Source organism: Thunnus albacares, chromosome 5, assembly GCF_914725855.1.
Source record: "Thunnus albacares chromosome 5, fThuAlb1.1, whole genome shotgun sequence".
In the NCBI taxonomy this organism is placed as follows: Eukaryota; Metazoa; Chordata; class Actinopteri; order Scombriformes; family Scombridae; genus Thunnus; species Thunnus albacares.
The window spans coordinates 20,281,542-20,299,868 of NC_058110.1; the positions used below are offsets into that span (position 1 = coordinate 20,281,542).

An 18,327-nucleotide genomic window follows, 5' to 3' on the forward strand; every position below is an offset into this window, starting at 1 on the left:
AGATGGACGTGGCAGTGTGAAGAGCTTGGCAGAGGCACACCAGTGAGTGGGAAGAGACATGTGGCTTCAGGCTGCAGCATGTGCAGGCCACACTCACCAGACACCCGGCAAACCACGGCTCTGATACATAACTCCCACTAAACAGAGGGACACACTCCAGATGACGGAGGTTGCTCTCACTTCCCAAGACATTTAAAGTCAGTGCAACCACTTCTGCTGTTTTAATTTGTGTTTGAAAGCAGTCCAGTGCACTGTTGATGAACTCTCAAGCAATATAAAATGGGCTGTGCAATAAAACAAACTCAAGTGAGCAAAGGTTACTAGATTAAATGACACAAACAGAATAAAGAAATAAAACCTTCACCAACTTTGCATTATATTATTTATGTGTGTCTCTTAACGGCCTGTGAGCATGTGCACGTGTGTCTCCAAATGTGTGTGTGTGTGTGTGTGTGTGTGTGTGTGTGTGCGTGCGTGTGGGTGGTTGCGTGGAGGTGAGGTGAACTGACACACCCCTGAGGAGGACAGAGGAGGAACACAGTCTGATTTATTCAAGACACACACCATTTGGGTTGCTAGGTTACAGGCCCAGACTGGAACCGCAGTTTCTGTCTCTGAGGTGAGGAGAACAAGAAAGCAGACAGAGAGAAGCGAAAAGCTGAGAATTCACATCTCTCCTCTCTATATGCACACACACACACACACACACACACACACACACACTCTTACACACATGCTTGTGTCAGCCATAAAAACTTCTAGCCCTCTGGTGCTTTGGGATGCCACACAGTGCTGCAGAGAGCGATCCTTGCCAGCCTGGCTCTAGGATTCCTCTGCCAATGATGCCTCTTTAGGAGGCAAAGAGTGAATGAACCTGAGGACCTGAGCCTGCAGTAACCACATGCCATACACAAACACTAGCTTGCTGCATATCTGACACACTCATAGGCCAACACATCAAAAAAAATGAATTATATCAGAACAGAAGGGACGTTTGTGTCAGCTTATGTGACTAATATCCTACTTAGTTTCAGCCAGATATCGTCATATCTCCTGCCCCCTCTCTTTATTTCCTTCATATCACAAACAAATAAGCATTCTTCTGCAATGTGGTGGCACATGAATCATACGCATGCATGCACACACATACAATGTGGCAGAGAGGAACGGGCACTCAGTGGCACTCTGAACACTGCTTGGCGCAGCGGCCTGAGGATGCATGAGTAATGCACAAATCTGCCCAACTACAGAATCCTACGCACATCCACACATAAACACACGCAAAACCAACAGATAACTCAAAAAGCAGTCCATTCTCCACATAATCCTAATGGCTCCTCCTCAGCATCTCTTCCGTCACTTAACCCAAATCTTCAGAGTTAGTTAGGAGAGAAGGAATTATGGAAAGAAGTTGGATGAATGAGGGGAAGCACAAGGCTCAAAACTAATCACAGATTGCAAAAAGATCTGAAATGCCATTTTCTGCCACAAGAGGAGGAAGAGGAATAGTGTGTCTCTGATTGTTGGCAGATCTGGCTCACAAGAGGTCACACAAAGTGCAGAAAGATTCCCATTACTTCATTTAGGGCAAGGCAACGTGGCTGAAATCAATATAACAATGTCAATAATATTTTTCCAAAATCCATATGGCAAATGTTCGCAAAAACATGAAATTGTTCTTACAGCAGACAACACTTTTCACACCCGTTAATGCACATAAGTAAATTGCTTTGAATAATTAACTTCGAAAACAGAATTTAGTAAAATGATAAAATACTATGAGCACTGATCCGCAATAATATTGAATAACTGGCCAGCAGAAACCTCATTATCTGTTAGTATTATACATTATTATACTGCCCAGGACACTCCTGTATAGATTTTTAGGCCCTTTCGTGGACAAAAAACTTCACTACTTGACCATAGAATAGTGTACAACTGGGTGACATTGAAACCAGAAGAGATGGATTACATGTAGCTGCACAGTTCCTGGTTTCAGGACATTACACTATGGCTGTGTGAAATTAAGGACCATGCAGGAATCCCCTCTTGGCAAAAAAAAGAACACATATACAATAAGAATACAAATGTTAGGATGTTTTCTGCAAGACTGCTAAACATTGAGAGAGGCCCTTACAAGAAAAGTCAAATTGTCTCTATATACAGTAATAACACATCAATAACATATACATAGTAATAACAGCCAGTGTCTACAGAGTTGGCGTTGGGAGAGATTTTTCAATCGGGGGTGCATCGCAAGGGCAAAGGCACTGACGGATGCGCATGACTATCAATCTGGACACCCCACATTGAGATGCACCTAAATAATTTAGCTGCTAAACGATACTCCCATCACGCTGCTGGGAAATGAAGTGTCCAGGGGACATGCCTTTTTGCTACAGGCATTAGTTGTTCAGCATATGCTGGTGTTAGTATACGGCTTGCCATCGGCGAACATCCACGAGGTGAACGACAACACTGCAGGACCCGCAGGACCAGTACTGTCAAGATTAGCGGACGAGCGACGATCTTGACAATATCCCATGAAACTGGACATGACTGCGGGCAGGGCGCAGCGAGGCGGGCAGCGGGGCAGCCGCACGACAATCACGGGACAACATACCGAACACGCGGCGGTACATGTCGGGCCTGGCTGGCAGAGATTCCTCTACCTTCCAGGCCTTTTATGTTTTCGGTCAGTTCCTCTCTCCCCGTGTTTTCCTGACGCAAGTATCCGGGAGGAGGAGAGTCAGGCAGGGCACTGAAAAGTTACACAGCCACCCGGCCGACACAGGAACTCCATAGATAGGACTGCTATCAACTGTCCCGACGTCATCCATGTAGATTTACATGAGTTAGGACACCCAAACCATTGTAATATTCCACTTACATTGCTCTGGATATTACGACATCGTATCCCTTTTTTTTTTTTACCTGATGCGGTGCCACTTTAATTTTTTGCTACTGTGATTCTTATTTTTTACAAGGACATTTGAACTGCACCCAAGTTAGTTCCACACTGACGCACTCTTACGCATTATAACCGTGCCAAAAAACCCCACCAAACAGCCTATTGTTTTAATTGTTTTAACGAGTGGGAAAATAACTCCACCTGCAATGTCAGGTGAGAGGACAACCTTTATAGTTGCCGTTTGTTGCCCCAACAGTGTCATTACAGGATCAAAACGTGGAGTGAAGATAGACTGAACAAATACCGCTGCCACCGACCTGATAGTGTTTCTGCTGCAGCAGACTATTGTTCCACTTGTGTATGGTAATCCAGGCAGCAGCACGCTGGGATCAATCCACTGCGACAAGTTCCTCCAACTACTTTGCCGTAAAAACACACCAGATAGCCTATTACCCGCCGGATGATTCTTATCCCTGTGTCAGAAGGTGTGTCGCAGTGTCCCGTCGCCTGAGTAAGTGCATTGTTGACCTGTGATAACGCATTATTTTGTCTTTACTTTCGCTTATAAACGGCACCGTCCCGTCCCGTGATGATCAGCCATATCGCTGCTACTGTGTGGATCCCTAGTGGAGGCAGTGGCGTGATCCCGGAAAACACCGCAAGGGGTGTGTGTGTGCATATGTGTGTGTGTGTGTGAGTGTGAGTGTGTGTATCAGACTCTCTGTAACCCCCACCCCCACCCCTCTATCTGTGTAAAAAAAAATAAGGGTTTGAGGGGGGGTCAGATAGATTAATTTAGGGGCAGTGTCATTGGGGAAATTAGCCTTCATTATCCAAGACCCATTCCCATCTAAATATGCACATCACAGAAAATTCCTAGTGAATAATGCATGAAAATTATGGAAATCCAACAGAACGGCTTAGTTGCATCAACATGAGTGAAATTATAGTAGACTAGTTGCCAAGTTTTGTATGCTTCCTTAAAATAGATTTTTGTGGTTTAAAATCATACACACATCACACAGATTTTACTGGCAAGAGGCAGATGTGTTGGCTCACCTGGATTACATCCAGTTACAGTTTTAAACAGGCTAGATACATGTGTTGTTTTGAGTAGATGGCTATATGGATGGTAACTGTGCATATGTAATGAGAGACAGTATAACACGCTCCTGTCCTTTGAATAAAATAACAGAGAAACTAGCTTCTCTTTATCAGGGGATCACCCGGATCCATCCTGAATCACAGATGACACAGCAAACACAGTTCGATGAGGAGTTTGTCTAACTGGTCTTCATCGCCACCATGTGGTTCCATTAAACAACAGCAGCATGTTTTCATTCATAAGCCAGACTCATTCACTGAATTTCTGACTATGAAAACATGTACAATATTGCAACATCATGTGCAATACGTGAATCAACAAAATGTGAAAAGCTTGTAGGCCTGTGTTCAACACAGGCTAGTTTTTTCAGGCACAAGAAAACACAGCCCAATATGTTTTTCATATGTTTTGTTTGTTTATTTCTTGTAAATCATCCAAGAACGAAATTGATGTCAAAACGGATGCTATAATTTACATAAGCAAGGGCAAACAGAGTTACAGCAGTTTAAGTTGACTCTCATTTGGCAAAAATGACACATATAAACATGAACATACATGAGACTAGAAGTGTAATTGAGAGCGTATCCTCACAAAACAAACAGTGGCCTGCTTGATTTATGGTTGAAGCAAAGTACTGTTACTGATACAAATCTGTTCTGGTGAGATAGATCAGATTATGTTGTGTACCTGTGTTATTCATCTCGTAAATTTATAAGAGGTGAACAGGTCATATTCAATGGGATTTACATGAGCCACGTGTTAACATTGTTATCTACTGTAGATTTATGAAGAGTCATGTAAAAGATTTGATGTAATCTATAAAAGGGAAAACTTCAGCTAAAGGGACCAAATGTTTTTGTTGGAGGGCCAGATTTGGCCCACGGGCCTCTATTTGCCTGCCACTGCTGTATCAGAACGGTGTTGTTGATTAAACGCCATGTGTTGCAGTTTGTGTTGAAGGTGTATTCGATTGCTTTAACAAAAACAACAAAAAGGCCTGTACCTCTCTAATAATAGGCAGCCAGTCTGATGACAGACACTATCAAGCCGCATTATTGGAAATATATCCAGTGTTTTGGTATCTTGACCCAAACTAGAGACTAAAATCAGAATATCTCGAACTGCTGCATCAATTTTCGCCATTCCTTTTTAATCTGTCTCTTGTAATTCCCCGAACCTTACTGGAAGTCACTGGAGTACTTTCTTTAAATATATCTCTCCACAGAATTACATCCTGGTAGTATGAGGGCTCTGCAATACCATAAAGGGTACATCATTTTAAAATGAACAGAAAATGTGGCTGAACAAATAAATAAAATAATGATGACTGAATAAAAAAAAATTTTTTTAATTAATCACAATTTTTTCTTTGTTTCTTCTTTGAAGTTTGGGCTCAGTTTATTTCAAAAATCCTGGTCTTGGTCACCAGAGATGTTCATAATGAAAAATGGATCTACCCTTCCTGTAGGCCTTCAATACATTGGTGAAAAGTATATTTATTTTTACTGTACTTAATTTTGAGGCACTTGTACTTTACTAGAATATTTGTATTTTATGCTGCTTCTATTCCACTGCATTTTAGCGGCAAGTATCGTACTTTTTACTCCAGTAAGTAGTAGTTGCTTTTTAAATCAAGACACAGAAGACACATAATATTAAAACAGTGGTTTCTAACCTTTTTGGCTTGTGACCCCTCACAAAAAAGTAGTTTTACATGTTTGTTACACCAAAGAGTAATTTCCCTCTTCAATGGTCTTATTTAAATTCAAATATCCCTAACAACAACAATACGGAGTAGTTTGATTGTGACAGTGCAGACCTTTACTCAGAGTGGAGTATATTTACATTGTCGTTTTGACACTTTTACTTAGGTTAAGTGAAAGACATGAGTACTTGCACCTGTTGTTTTTTTTCCTAGGATGGCGATGTAATGACCCGCCCTATTCTGCCTCTGATTGGCTAGTGCTCGCTGCCTTCGTTGGTAAGGTTTAGGCATGAGGAGTGAGATTGGTTAAGATTAGGGTAAGAATATCAGGGTAAGCCAATCAGATGCAGAGTAGGGCGGGCCATAACTTCGCCATCCTGGGAAGACGCTTTGGCGTTGGCCGTTAGAGGCCGCTAACGGTTGACTGTAGGACCTGAAACGGAGCTGCACCGCTTTCGTTAGCTTGTCTGTCTTGTTGTTAGGCAGGTTGTCAGGGGCAGCGCATCAGCCAGTTAGCTAGCAAGGGATTAAGGGACTTCAGTTAATGATGACACATTTATTTATCAAAGAAAACGACTGTTGGCACACCCGCTTTTTAGCTAGGAACTACCCTGTTTCTTTGGGTACAATCAGAGACGACAGCGTCGATTTTTATCGAAACAGTCAGAGATTTCCAGCAGGGTTTGCCTCATAGCTAGGTTTGCTAACGTCAAGCATCCAGCTACCGTTATCAGGCAGACGTAAAGTGATAAGACATTGGCAGTAACCTTACCAGTAAATTAACACCGCCAGCTTTGCATCACGGTGGATTTGTGGTCGTTTGGTAGGAAAATGGAAGAAGATTTAATGCAGCAGGAAGAATCCAGCGACAGTGGCAATTCATCATCGTCGCCCTTCAACTCCCCACTCCGCTCGACTCGACTGCCCATCCAGAGAAGTAATGTCTGCTCTCGGGCTTACTTTGTTGTGGTCATGGTCTTCTTCCATGTCTACATCCTGAATGTTATCGCCCTGCTGCTCTACGTGCACTATAACAACGGCCCCGGGGAACTAGTTAATGGTGACCGCGCCTCCTCAGCATCTGTCAGCGAGGGTGGAGGCCCTTTGACCCATCCTGCCCCACCTTCAGGAGAGCCCCATGTGGAGGACTACAGTCAAAGTTTCAGTCTTCCTCGCATTGAGGGGATAAGGGTAAGCATGATGTCAGTGACATGGAACATGTCTTTGCATCATTTGGGTTTAAATTGTAATCATTGGTGAAGACATTGCAACGTATTACACAAGTAACATGGTGGTTACTGATAAAAAAACAAACAAAATCAAAATGACAAATAAGCTTTTAAAGTGCTTGGAGAGTGTAAAAGAAACAGTTACAGGAACAGGAGTAATACTAATAACTGCACACGTTCACTACATGCTGTAAAGCCATTAATCCCCACTCCTCCAAATCGCTGCTGAAATGTTAAGGATTTAAATTGGTGATTTTGCTGCCTAGCTAAAATTTAATTGCGGCAGCTCAAACTAAAACTGATTAAACATTTCTAATGCTTTAGTGTTTAATGTGATTGCTATACCAGAGCCCATGCATTTGACCCCCTATGTTGTGAGTACGTTGATAATGTCTCTTTTACATCTGCAGGTGGGACACGTTCAGCACCTCTCTCTTGTGTCAGACAGGACACACGAAATGAAGACGCTCAGCCTGAAGCCTCTGCTTTTTGGTAAGTATGATAGGTATGATGCGCTACTCATGAATAAAAGGCATTTCATCAAGATTTAGAACACAAAATTTAATTTTTTCTCAAAGCCATACAAATATAGACCAGCAATATTTACTTAAAATTCACAGATATGTACATTTTCCATCAAACATCTTTTATTTCTATGACCACCACTGTACCGACACAGTGTTTGTACTGTTCTGAGCTCCTTTGTGACCAGCTGACTGCATATTATCTCTTCCATAACCACAGAGGTTTGAACATGATTTAAAAAAAACTTGAGCAATTGTAATTTACAGTTTTAGCCATGCGTTCAAATTCTAAAAGCTATGCCTATGCTTTCCCTAACTATAGCCTAGCTGTTTAATACTTGGTACACATTGCTGTTCTTTCTCTAATATTGCACATAATCCTAGGTCCTACATCGGTGATGTTTCCATTTGCGTGCAGCTGCCATCAGGTTCTTGTCTTGCCTCTGCCAGGCATAAGCCTTATTAACAACCAGGCGTTCCCCCTGCACTGTGCCTGTCACTAGGAAGGTGCCGCCTCGTGGATGTTGCCGTGTCATGTTCCTTACACAGGTGGCATCTCTCTCCAGCCACAGCTCAATGCGGGAGCGTATCTGTCCACCCAACAAGGGTCCATGCTTCAAAACATCCAATTTGGCAGCCAGTGAGAACTGAGACAGGCTTACTGGACTGTACTTGAGCCGTGTCAGACGCAGTTTCACAACTGGGAAGACAGCAGATAAACACAAAGCATGATTTTCATCACTTTCATAAGGAGGACACTGCTCTTGTCTATTAATTGTCGTCCAGAATGAATTAAGAACTTATAAAACATATATTTTATATATAAGAATGAAGATACTCACCAAAATCACTCCTACAAAAGGTATCTAGTGTATCTTTTGAAGAGGAGGCCTCCTCCAGCTCACAATCCCGACAGCTTGCCTGAGGCGCTGAAATAGTCAAACCACTAATTGAATAGTTTGTTCAATGAAGTCCACTTAAGAATATGTGTCTATGTAGTCAATTTCTTACCTCTACGCCCCCCTGTTTGACCAGTGCTGTTAGTGATGGAAGAGATACACATGAGATGGTCTGCAGGATACTGGTCACAGCGTAGAATTTCTGGCCAGGGGTAGCCATAACAACTCATGATTGGTGCACAGCTGTCTCGTACAGATTCGCACAAACTCCTGCAAGGCGATATAAACCTGACATAGAAGAGATGGAGAGGAAACATTGGCAGAGCTGAATAGATGAAAGGATTTGAATCAATAGTGTAATGATGGGGAAAAAACAACACAGGATTGCTTGTTTTTCACAACTGAGAGGTGCTAATGTGACAAAAAGGAGACCATAGTGCTCTGATGGCTTGGTTTCGGTGTGAAACCAGGGCCTTTCTTCAGAGACTAGCACCAATTTGCATAGATCTCCAAAGGGCCTTATTCCTTGATGACCCTGCTCCTATGTGACTTTGTCATTAATCTAGTATCTAAGTTATTCTTTCATTCATCTTGATAAACACATCATAACAACACTGCTTTTAGTTTCACCTACTTTTTTATGTAAAAACTTGTTCGATTTAATCTTTTATTGATTTAGTTAGTATGTTAGTGCATTACTGGTTATCCCCAACCCATTGTAAGGGCAGTTTTACACTTGTACCCTGGCTGCTACACTACTACTACTACTATGCTCTCACTGAACACTTAATTGATACCGTCCAATGAAAATTTGAAATCCTACAAATAGTTGACAAACTTGACAATGTATACTAACAGGAAAAAATAATATCTGTTTAAACTTACCTGTCAAGGCAGATGGGTGCAAAAAGAGAGCAGAGGAAGATGCGGGCATCAGGGTGGCACTCTCGGGCAAGTAGCGGCAACCAGCTGGCACTCTGTTGTACGGCCTCAGCTGGAGACTCGTGGCCCAGCAGGTTGGGCATCCTCATGGTGTCATAGCCAATGTTTTGGCACAGGGCCATGCCTGATGGGATGGGGACACAGCGAGAGGAACTGCGGGGCTCCCATAGTCCACCCTCACCCATAGAGAACATGGGCCTTAAGCCAGTAGTAACACCAGGCTCCCCCCACACCTCACCATCCTCTCGCATTGCAGCTTCTTGTTTAGAAACACGAGTATCTCCAAACCCAGTTTCAGTTTTGCCCTCAATACTTGCCCTGTCCCCACCTTTGTCCTTTACTCCAGATCTAAACCTACCCTCAGCCCTTGGTCGTCCCTCCTGCCCTGCCTTTACTCTACCTCCACCACCAAGCGCTAATGTGCTGCTCGGCCCAGCAAGCAGAAGGAGAAATAGTAGGCAGGCTGAATGGGAAGACTTTCTGGAGATAAAATTAGGACAGAGCGCTGCAATCATCCTGGGACAGAGGTTGAAAAGGAGGAAAAATCCTGAAGTGTGTCTCTTGAGTGAACGAAGATCCCTTTGTGACAGTGCGTGAAGGCAGAATAGGTGTATTTATAGTGGGTGGTGATTACATTTGCATAGGAAGGGGTAAGGGGAGGTGTAGAGAACAGGAGGGAGAAGGGGTGGGGTACATATTAAAGTGTTATTGGAGATGCGGATCCTCTGGCATTTCTGAGTAGATTTAAGTATGTTCGACAGAGCTCAAGATTAGTAAGGTGGATGATTTGGAATTTGGATAGTTTGGGCTCTCTGCCCTTTCCATTCCCACAGCTTGACTGGCCCTCATGTAGTGAAACTCCTCCATCCCACATTTTATTCCAACCCACACTTAAGTACTGTGTCCCGCCCTGACCTCTTTGCTTTTTGCACTCAGTTTTTTTATCCATTCCTGTTGCTAAGAGGGAAAGATTTCATTTTTTATGTTATTGCTCATGAGAGACTGAAGCTGCCCATAACAGTAAGGAGACAATTAAGCTACCCACAGGCTGAGGTCATCGCAGAACCCTTACCCCTCAGTCAGCATGAAGTCTCTCTCAAAATAATATTTGGGATCTGCATGCTGTGATGACTACTGGATTAGTTGATCGACATAAAATTAATAGGCAACGATAACTGATTTATCATTTACGGAATTTTTTGCTGAAAAATGCCAAAAATTAACTGGCTGTAGCTTCTCCAATGTGAGGCTTTACTTCTTTTCATTTTCCTACATTTCAGTAAACTGAATTTTTTTGTGGTTTGGATTGTTGGTCAATCAAAACAAGACATTTGATGATATCGTCTTGGGTTCAGGGACATGGTGAAGGGAACTTTTTGCTGTTTTCTGATGTATTGTAATCTATCGAGAAAATAATCATCAGATTAATCAATCCTGAAAATTATCGTTAGTTGCAGCTCTAGTGAACCTTGCATGTGCATTTGTGTGTGTGCGTGTGTGTGTGTGAACGTGTGCTTAGGACACAAACAAAATTGGTGTTGTCCTGCTGTGTAGCCATGGCCTGATTCCTGTTCAGACAAGCAGGTCACTTCCTTTCCGGGGGGGACAGAGAGACAGTGGTGGGAGGGAGAAGAGGAAGGTTCAGTCCCCCTTCATTCATATCAGTTATCCAGATTAATGAGGCTTGACTGGACAATAGGGATTAACCAAGTGGGTACAGTGTAAAAGACACGGGTGACAAACAAGGCCTCTACTGTACAGGCAGCCAACCTGCCGGAAGCCTTTTATTAGGAGGGGAAATGACTGACAGACATGGATGGATATCTGGAGGGGGGCAGCAGGGAACCGTGAAACAGTACTTTGTGCCTTCACACAGATCTTAGTAAATTAGATAAATCTAACTGATAGAATACTAGTAACTAATTTTCTAGGTAATCCAGGTAGTAATTTTTCTGTGGACCCACAGAGAGAAATGGTTCAAAAATGAAGAAAATGGCGGTGACTGTTTGATGCTGCTTGGCTCAGAACAGAATTACTAATAAGTATGATAGGTGTAAATGAGAATACCACTACTCTGTGCTAATTGATATTAGCAATTACTGACTCCCATAAGAGTGCACTGTTTTCACCCCCCTCTAACAGAAGTCCACTGTTGTCACTCATTAAACCTCCCAGTGGGACAGGCTATACCACAAATGTCTCACTGGGGAGTGACAGAAGAAAATACTGTGTACTCATTATATAGACAGTCTATATATACTGTCCCTAAAGAGTTCCTGTGTTTAAACACCTAATAAAACATGGCAGAAAGAGAGGTAACGATAATTAGCACCAAGTAATGTGTAGTAACTCTAATGTTAAGTGGTTTTGCCACATTTCACTGTAATCTGATGAAAAGACAGTGTATTTAACTCTCTATTCCCATGGTCTGGGTAATTACAAAGGGTAAAGTAATTAAGCATCTGCATGATTTTTTTTTGAACACACATGAAGTGTGAGGTGCTGAAAACCATTTGCTTGGTATCAGTATTATTAGCATACACTGATCAAACTATCTCAGAATTCCCCTTTCAACCTGAAAGGTTGTGTTAGGCAATCTAAAAATAATCCTTTTAGTAGTCTGACAGATCAAGCCAGCACTGTTAACAGAGATCCTCTAATCCACTTAAAGGTCAATCACTCTCTCACCATCTCAGGTGTATAATGAAGTTCTCTTTGATGTGCGTGTGTGCAGAGGTAGTCAAACATGAAAATATTTTAATGAATTTCAAGTGATCTTCAGTAACTTTGTCACTGTTGTCAATCTGCAATTGAAAATAAACTGTTTCAGTTTATCCACTTTTTATAAGTTAGTGGCCATCATTCTTTCCTAATCATCATGTGTAATCTTCGCGTGTGAATGTGTGAGTCGTTATGCACAACAGTTAACCTATGAACAAACCCAGAATCTCAACCACACTTTGAATGTTTTTGACTAGCGTTGCATAATCTCCAAGCCAATCTCTTTGATAGATTGTATATCCTTGATCCTCACTCTAATCTTGGGTACACTGAGGGCTGGCGGGTATTATGGTAATATGGACCTTTCATTTCCATAATTGTGTGTTTGGCAAAGTCTCATAGTGTGCTTTAAAAAATCAGCGACGAAGATTTTTTGTTTCCCACAGACTCCATATAATTTGTAATGGAAAAGCAAAATTTGTGCAATGGTTCCTAACATTCGCCACTGTTGTGTTTTTCCTATTCCTGTCAGAGATCCCTGGCTTCCTGTCAGAGGAGGAGTGCCGTGTGGTGGTGCAGCTGGCTCAGCTCAAGGGTCTGATGGGGAGCCAGATGACAGCACCCAGCCAGGGACAAGAGGACTCAAACCAGCCACTACTTTCTCTCAGCACAGAGGAGGTCTTCAGTCTGTTGGACCTAAACCAGGACGGGATGCTGCAGAAACAGGAGGTAACAAGAGAAAAACATCTTGTAGTCATATGTCACATAGCTGTTGAAGAAAATTTATTTCTAGAAAAATCATGAGAAGTCATGAAAATTTGAAAATATTCCGGTCTCCCCTCCAGATTGTGAGTCACTCGCGCTCTCGAGATGGGACTTGGTTGAGCCCAGACAACTTACGGCAGATACTCACTGGTCTGGAAGCCTGCCCAACAGGTTCGTGCTCCTGTGTATGTGCAAGTGTATGTCAGTACACTGCTGTGATAGATTTGGTTAGAAAACCGCATCAGTTAAGTTTGGGGGCAAATGAAGTTGAATTAATTTTGAAACTGAATGTGATTTGAAATGGATTATGTTCTTCAGTTCACCTTTTAAACATTACTTGAAATGTAACTTTCTCAATTTAAAAGACATTTTCTGAATTCAAATTTTGGCCTCTTTGAAACACACATTTGAAAACACAGGAAAAGCAAAGACCCAGTCCAGATACAAAGACTGCTGCTACTATTATTCATTCTTGATAGCTAGTTTGTGCATCCAAAAGAGAATTTTTTAGGCCTTTTTGTTCAGTTTCATTGTTCCTTAACATTTTTTGGTTCAAGATGAGCATGTCAGATTCAAAAGTAAATAATAAATCTTCTGGACCTCCTTCTGTTGTGTATGTGAGTGTTTCTGCAATGGTAAAGAGTAAGTGGCTGACGGGTGGCTGTGATTGCGTGCGAGTCTTTGTGAGTGGCAAGGCCGGAAGAGGGGTGACACCATTTTGACCTGATGCCATTGTGCCAGGCGTTGTACACGTCCCATTCCGGATATGCCTCATCCTATCTCATTAAAAACTGATTATTCTCCAACCCCTTTTCTTATTTTTCCCCCGGATCCCCTGTACCCCTCTCCCTCCTCCACACTCTTTCGTTAACCACCCCCCCCACCCCCCCCCCCCCCCCCCCACCCCTGCCACCTCTTCTCTGGCACCCCAGAGCTATTGTTGCGGCTGGGGCGCGGTCTCCCTGGGGAAGTGACTGGGGCCAGACATTCATTTAGCTGAGAACATCATACGGTTGGACAAAGCGGGAGGGAATGGAGGAGAGATGGGAGCAGTTATAACCTACTGTTCAATAAATTGTCCAAGAATTCAAAAGTAAATTAAATTTAACTAGAATCATGAGAGTGTATAGGTGGTTTGATTATTTCAGAGGGCTCCAATTATACACACATATATATGTATATATATATATATATATATATATGTATATATATATATATATATATATATAATGAGGTCGGATTTCAATAAGGTTTTTTATAGTTGTGTGCCGTCAATATAAATGTAAGGAAATAGTCCACTGAAGGATTGTGTGTGTGTGTGTGTGTGTGTGTGTGTGTGTCTGTCTGTCTGTCTGTCTGTCTGTCTGTCTGTCTGTCTGTCTGTCTGTCTGTCTGTCTGTCTGTGTGTGTGTTTGCCTGACAGGGATGCTGAACTTGGAGGAGTTTAGGCGTGTTTATGATGTGTCCCAACGCCCAGGACAAGAACGAAATGGGAAGCTCCAGACTCAGTTCAAACAGAGAAATAAACATACATGGCTTTATCAAGGCTTGGGATCCCACCATGTGTTGCACACACTCAGGAACAGGTAACAACTACCCCATGCATACACTTTGCCATACTCTTAGTAGCCCATTTACTCATAATTGTTGACACACTTCTATTCTGCTCTCTCTAATGTCTTTTAATTCAGAGTTACCAGTCTGACACGTCTGCCTTCTGCATTGGTGGATGTGAGTGAGCCACTGCAGGTGATTCGCTATGAGCATGGAGACTTTGGTAATGCCCACTATGACAGCAGCCCTTCCCATTCAGAGACTACCTGCGCACACACACGACTGGCGGGAAACACATCTGCTCTTACAGAAGTCTCGTGCAGGTGTGTATGAATGCATTTTCTATCCAGTTTATGTTCGGCTAGTGTGGAATTTTTGCTTTTTTTGATAGTATAGTTGTGGTGTAATTTCACAGACAGGACAGAGACAACCTTAATGATCTCAAAATTACATGAATTTTTCACTGTTGACATTTATTTGTAGATTTACTCAGATTTTGGCTGGATTGGATTTCGTTGGATAATTGTTTTGGTTTATAAACACACAGATTAAACTTTATTATCTGTTAGGCACTCATTTCTTTGTTTCCTGTCTGTTTTCCAAAAGGATTACTTTCAAAATCCGATCTTACTGCCAAACTACTGTCTTTGCCTTCAGATAGTTATTCAAAGTGTTGGTCGTCTTTTTTTCACAGTTATCTTTTTTTGTTTTATTCCAGGTATCTTACTGTGTTATTCTACCTCAGCTCTGTAGAGGAAGGTGGTGAGACCACCTTTCCTGTGGCAGACAATCGTACCTACGATGAGCAGGTGAGTGTGCTCCCACAACCCACCATCATAAACCAGCAAAGCCTCTTTCCTTTTTGCTACTGTGAAATGATGACAACTGTACATGACCTGAATGCTGCCGATAACACGCAGACAGTGCTGACCCATGACAAGGAATCTGATACCTAAGTGACCACAGTGTGCCAAAACAAATGATTAGACACAAGCTGTTTACAGTTGTGTTTATTCTAGGCTCTGGTTCAGGATGGAGTTGATTTGACAGACACCCAGGAGACATGCGGTAGAGGGAACCTGAGATTAAAACCTACTGCTGGGACAGCTCTACTCTGGTACAATCATCTCTCTGATGGTAGAGGTAAGAATAGAAGGCTTGAGCTATATAATTTAAAAACACATACCCAGTGAGCTTTGCACTGTGTTGATTTGGGTCATTCAATTGTAGGAAGCAATTTACTTCAAACATCTTATATGGGAATGTCCCATGACTCAAAGGAGAACCAAGCGTGCAAGTGCACTTTTTTAATTGCAACATCTCTGTGGATTGTCACTTTATAGAGAAGAAAAAATAGAATTATATTATCTGTTTTGATCTCAAAATGCGTCACCCATATAAACTGTGTAAATTTGGGGAGAAAATTACTTGAGGGAAAGGATTTGCTAGGATTACTTCCAGAATCTGGGAGGGAAAAGCCAGTTTGACAGTTTTAGCTAATAGGTAGGTGATGGGCCGAGAGCTTTGGGGGAACAAATATTTCAGCAGTCAAGTCAAAAATCAAAAGAAGGAAAGAACTAAAGTACGTCTTTGCTTTATAAACAAAGTACACTCACTGAACAAAGGCTTTCAGACGAAAAACATGTGTTGGTGTCAGCCATGTAATGTTAATGGCTTTTTAATATTTTCAAGACGCAGAGTGCCTTGGATTTTTCCCTCTTCCCTTTGCTTTTCTAGTGGAAGTTTTTGTTTTTGAATTTAACTCTGCGCTGAACTCCCCTTTTACATTTTTTACGTCCTCTCCATTCGCATTTTCTCTGACTCTCCACACTTTTTTCTGTAACTCATCTCATTCAATATGTTGTGACTATCATAACTTCTTGGATTGAAATTATTAATTAAATTCAGGAAGGGCTGATCAGCTTTAAAATACATTGACTTCACTAGTCCAGGGATACCCAATTCAACAGTCAAAATCTAGCATAATTAACTACCTAATAAAGCAAAACATACGACGATCAGAGCTACACCATGAGATATTGGAACTGTGGTGACTTCCAGCCATATGATCCATCACAACAGTGCTAATATCTCACTCGCCAGCACAATGATGACGTTTCAGATTAATCTTAACAAAGACAGAAACTTTGGGTTTGCACAAAAGAATTTTTTCCTTATTACTCTGCCAAAAAATAAAACTTCTATCTGAATTTGTTAGTCATATTCAGCTGACTCCTGTCTGATACCATTGTGTGTTCAAAAGCTACTACACTCATCCATCCTTGTCTTATTTTAATGGCTGTTCATCTTCCCCGCTGTCCTTCCCAGGTTGGATGGGTGAGCTTGATGAGTATTCCCTGCACGGAGATTGCCCAGTCAAGCGCGGGGTGAAGTGGGTGGCCAACAGCTGGGTAAATGTGGACCCAGACCACCAGCAGCAGGCCCGCTACCAGAGACTAGTTGATCAAAGGCATCGAGCTAAGTCGGGCATGGAGGAGCATTACCAACCTCTCTCGCACAGTGACCTCCACCAGGATCTATAGCCAGGCCCTTTTATTGACAAGATAAAGCGACCATCATTTTAAAACTGAGTCAGTCTCGCATCTATGAAGCCAGTGAGGCTGGGCAGACCTTTCCACAATGTCAAATGCTGTAGTTGAAATGAAAAATTTGCACAAAATAGAGTCCCAGATATCCTCTCCTTTCAGTAAATCTTTCTTGCATTATATTTCTCTCAAGCCACTGCCTGAATATTCACATTTATTCAATACAAACGTCAATATCATTAGGAAAGTTAGGTGAATTTTCATACTGAGTTGTGGTGGGCAGATGCACTGGTTTCCCCATAATTAATTTATAATACTTAAATACTGGTTTCCTTACAATTAATTTATAATACATAAATAACAAATACATTTAACAGAGTGAATGCAATTTTCTATGAAATCCCGCCTTAAACAAAACAGGATAACAAGAGATACATGAATTCCATGATGTGAGTTGGATGTAGTCACATCTAAAGAGATAAACTTATCTGCCTTCCATGTAGATTTACTAAGCATCTGCCCCTGTTGCAGGTCAGTGTTATTTATTGTTATAGAATTTAAGCCTTCTGTTATGAGCCATATCACCATACTCATCTGTGAATGTGTTCCTAAGGGACATTTTTTGTGAGATCATCTATGTCTGTTCTGTTCTTCTGTTTTATTTCCGGGGTTAATGAGCTTTTATCATGATATATTATATTTAATAATGGTTTGCCACGCCTACTGCAAATGCAGGACTCTTTCTAGACTGGACAAAATGATTTATTGTCATACTGGCTGTGAGAGGCCAGTCCTTCAGGTGTAACTTCAAGCTTAGGTATTTAATATTGAAACTTTTTCCCTTCTTCGCAACCCAAAAATATTTAATTGTCAGAGTATTTATTTGAGTGTTATTTATTGCCACCTCTTGATGATTTAAGTTAATGGAATGCATATTTATTACAGCTTGATGTTGCACTGAATCTGTCACTGTATTTTATTGTATTTGTTTTATGTTATGAATTCTATAAAGCAATGTTTTACTAATGGTGGTGTTAGTGCGATAATTTGTGTGAATCTGTTGATATAGACGATGTCCACTAGATGTCGCCCAATGTCAATTATAGTGAGGGGTCTAAAAGGCCGTTATTGCGGCATTAATTACAACAGCTGCACCAGCATCCTGTCTGCACCGGTTGCTATGAATGAGCCACTAATATGCCAGCCCACATACGTAACAGACGTATTTGTAATGGCATCTGCACATTCTGGACTGACGCTGACCATAAACCAGCAGGTCACTCTAACCTCACAATCACATGTTTCTGTCAAGGACCCCAATGCAGACTCAAACACCCTCTTTTAAGTTTTTATCAGTATCCAGTTATTTACTCAAGTAGAAGTAACAATGCCACCATTTAAAGTAGTAAAAGTTCAGCATTGAAAA

At 41.7% G+C, this 18,327-nt stretch overlaps 3 protein-coding genes across 9 annotated transcripts in view; 1 reads left to right on the forward strand and 2 right to left on the reverse strand.

Moving 5' to 3' along the window:
* Nucleotides 1-6,573, reverse strand: part of LOC122982193 (cyclin-dependent kinase 17-like) — a 41,726-nt gene extending 35,153 nt beyond the window's left edge. Inside the window, exon 1 of one of the 7 annotated variants that reach the window (XM_044351299.1) lies at nt 6,494-6,573. Coding sequence is in view for 4 of the 7 variants with exons in the window: in XM_044351297.1 (XP_044207232.1) it covers nt 2,891-2,892 (2 nt within the window). In the remaining 3 variants the exon portion in view is untranslated. The other 6 variants (XM_044351298.1, XM_044351302.1, XM_044351297.1 and 3 more) reach the window with 6 other exon arrangements.
* On the forward strand, nt 5,933-17,927 carry LOC122982194 (transmembrane prolyl 4-hydroxylase-like). The gene is made up of 9 exons (XM_044351304.1): nt 5,933-6,912; nt 7,361-7,442; nt 12,569-12,765; nt 12,882-12,972; nt 14,225-14,387; nt 14,493-14,678; nt 15,074-15,164; nt 15,375-15,498; nt 16,684-17,927. Exons 1-9 carry the CDS (start codon nt 6,553-6,555, stop codon nt 16,896-16,898), a joined length of 1,509 nt encoding a protein of 502 aa, XP_044207239.1. The 5' UTR covers nt 5,933-6,552; the 3' UTR covers nt 16,899-17,927.
* On the reverse strand, nt 7,454-10,557 carry LOC122982196 (secreted frizzled-related protein 5). Its single transcript, XM_044351305.1, has 4 exons — nt 9,259-10,557; nt 8,486-8,661; nt 8,317-8,403; nt 7,454-8,174 (listed from the first exon to the last, which is right to left on the reverse strand). The coding sequence occupies exons 1-4, from the start codon at nt 9,828-9,830 to the stop codon at nt 7,855-7,857; spliced, it is 1,155 nt and encodes a 384-aa protein (XP_044207240.1). The 5' UTR covers nt 9,831-10,557; the 3' UTR covers nt 7,454-7,854.
* Nucleotides 17,928-18,327: the final 400 nt, after the last annotated feature.

What these genes read in the sequence shown, in the direction of transcription:
- LOC122982194 (XM_044351304.1), top strand. Translation starts at nt 6,553, where the DNA reads ATGGAAGAAGATTTAATGCAGCAGGAAGAATCCAGCGACAGTGGCAAT. An exon ending in CCTGAAGCCTCTGCTTTTTG is followed by an intron (nt 7,443 to 12,568) that starts GTAAGTATGATA and finishes TATTCCTGTCAG; the next exon opens with AGATCCCTGGCTTCCTGTCA. An exon ending in CTTACAGAAGTCTCGTGCAG is followed by an intron (nt 14,679 to 15,073) that starts GTGTGTATGAAT and finishes GTTTTATTCCAG; the next exon opens with GTATCTTACTGTGTTATTCT.
- LOC122982196 (XM_044351305.1), bottom strand. Translation starts at nt 9,830, where the DNA reads ATGATTGCAGCGCTCTGTCCTAATTTTATCTCCAGAAAGTCTTCCCAT. An exon ending in TCAAACAGGGGGGCGTAGAG is followed by an intron (nt 8,404 to 8,485) that starts GTAAGAAATTGA and finishes TGACTATTTCAG; the next exon opens with CGCCTCAGGCAAGCTGTCGG. An exon ending in CTTTTGTAGGAGTGATTTTG is followed by an intron (nt 8,175 to 8,316) that starts GTGAGTATCTTC and finishes CTGTCTTCCCAG; the next exon opens with TTGTGAAACTGCGTCTGACA.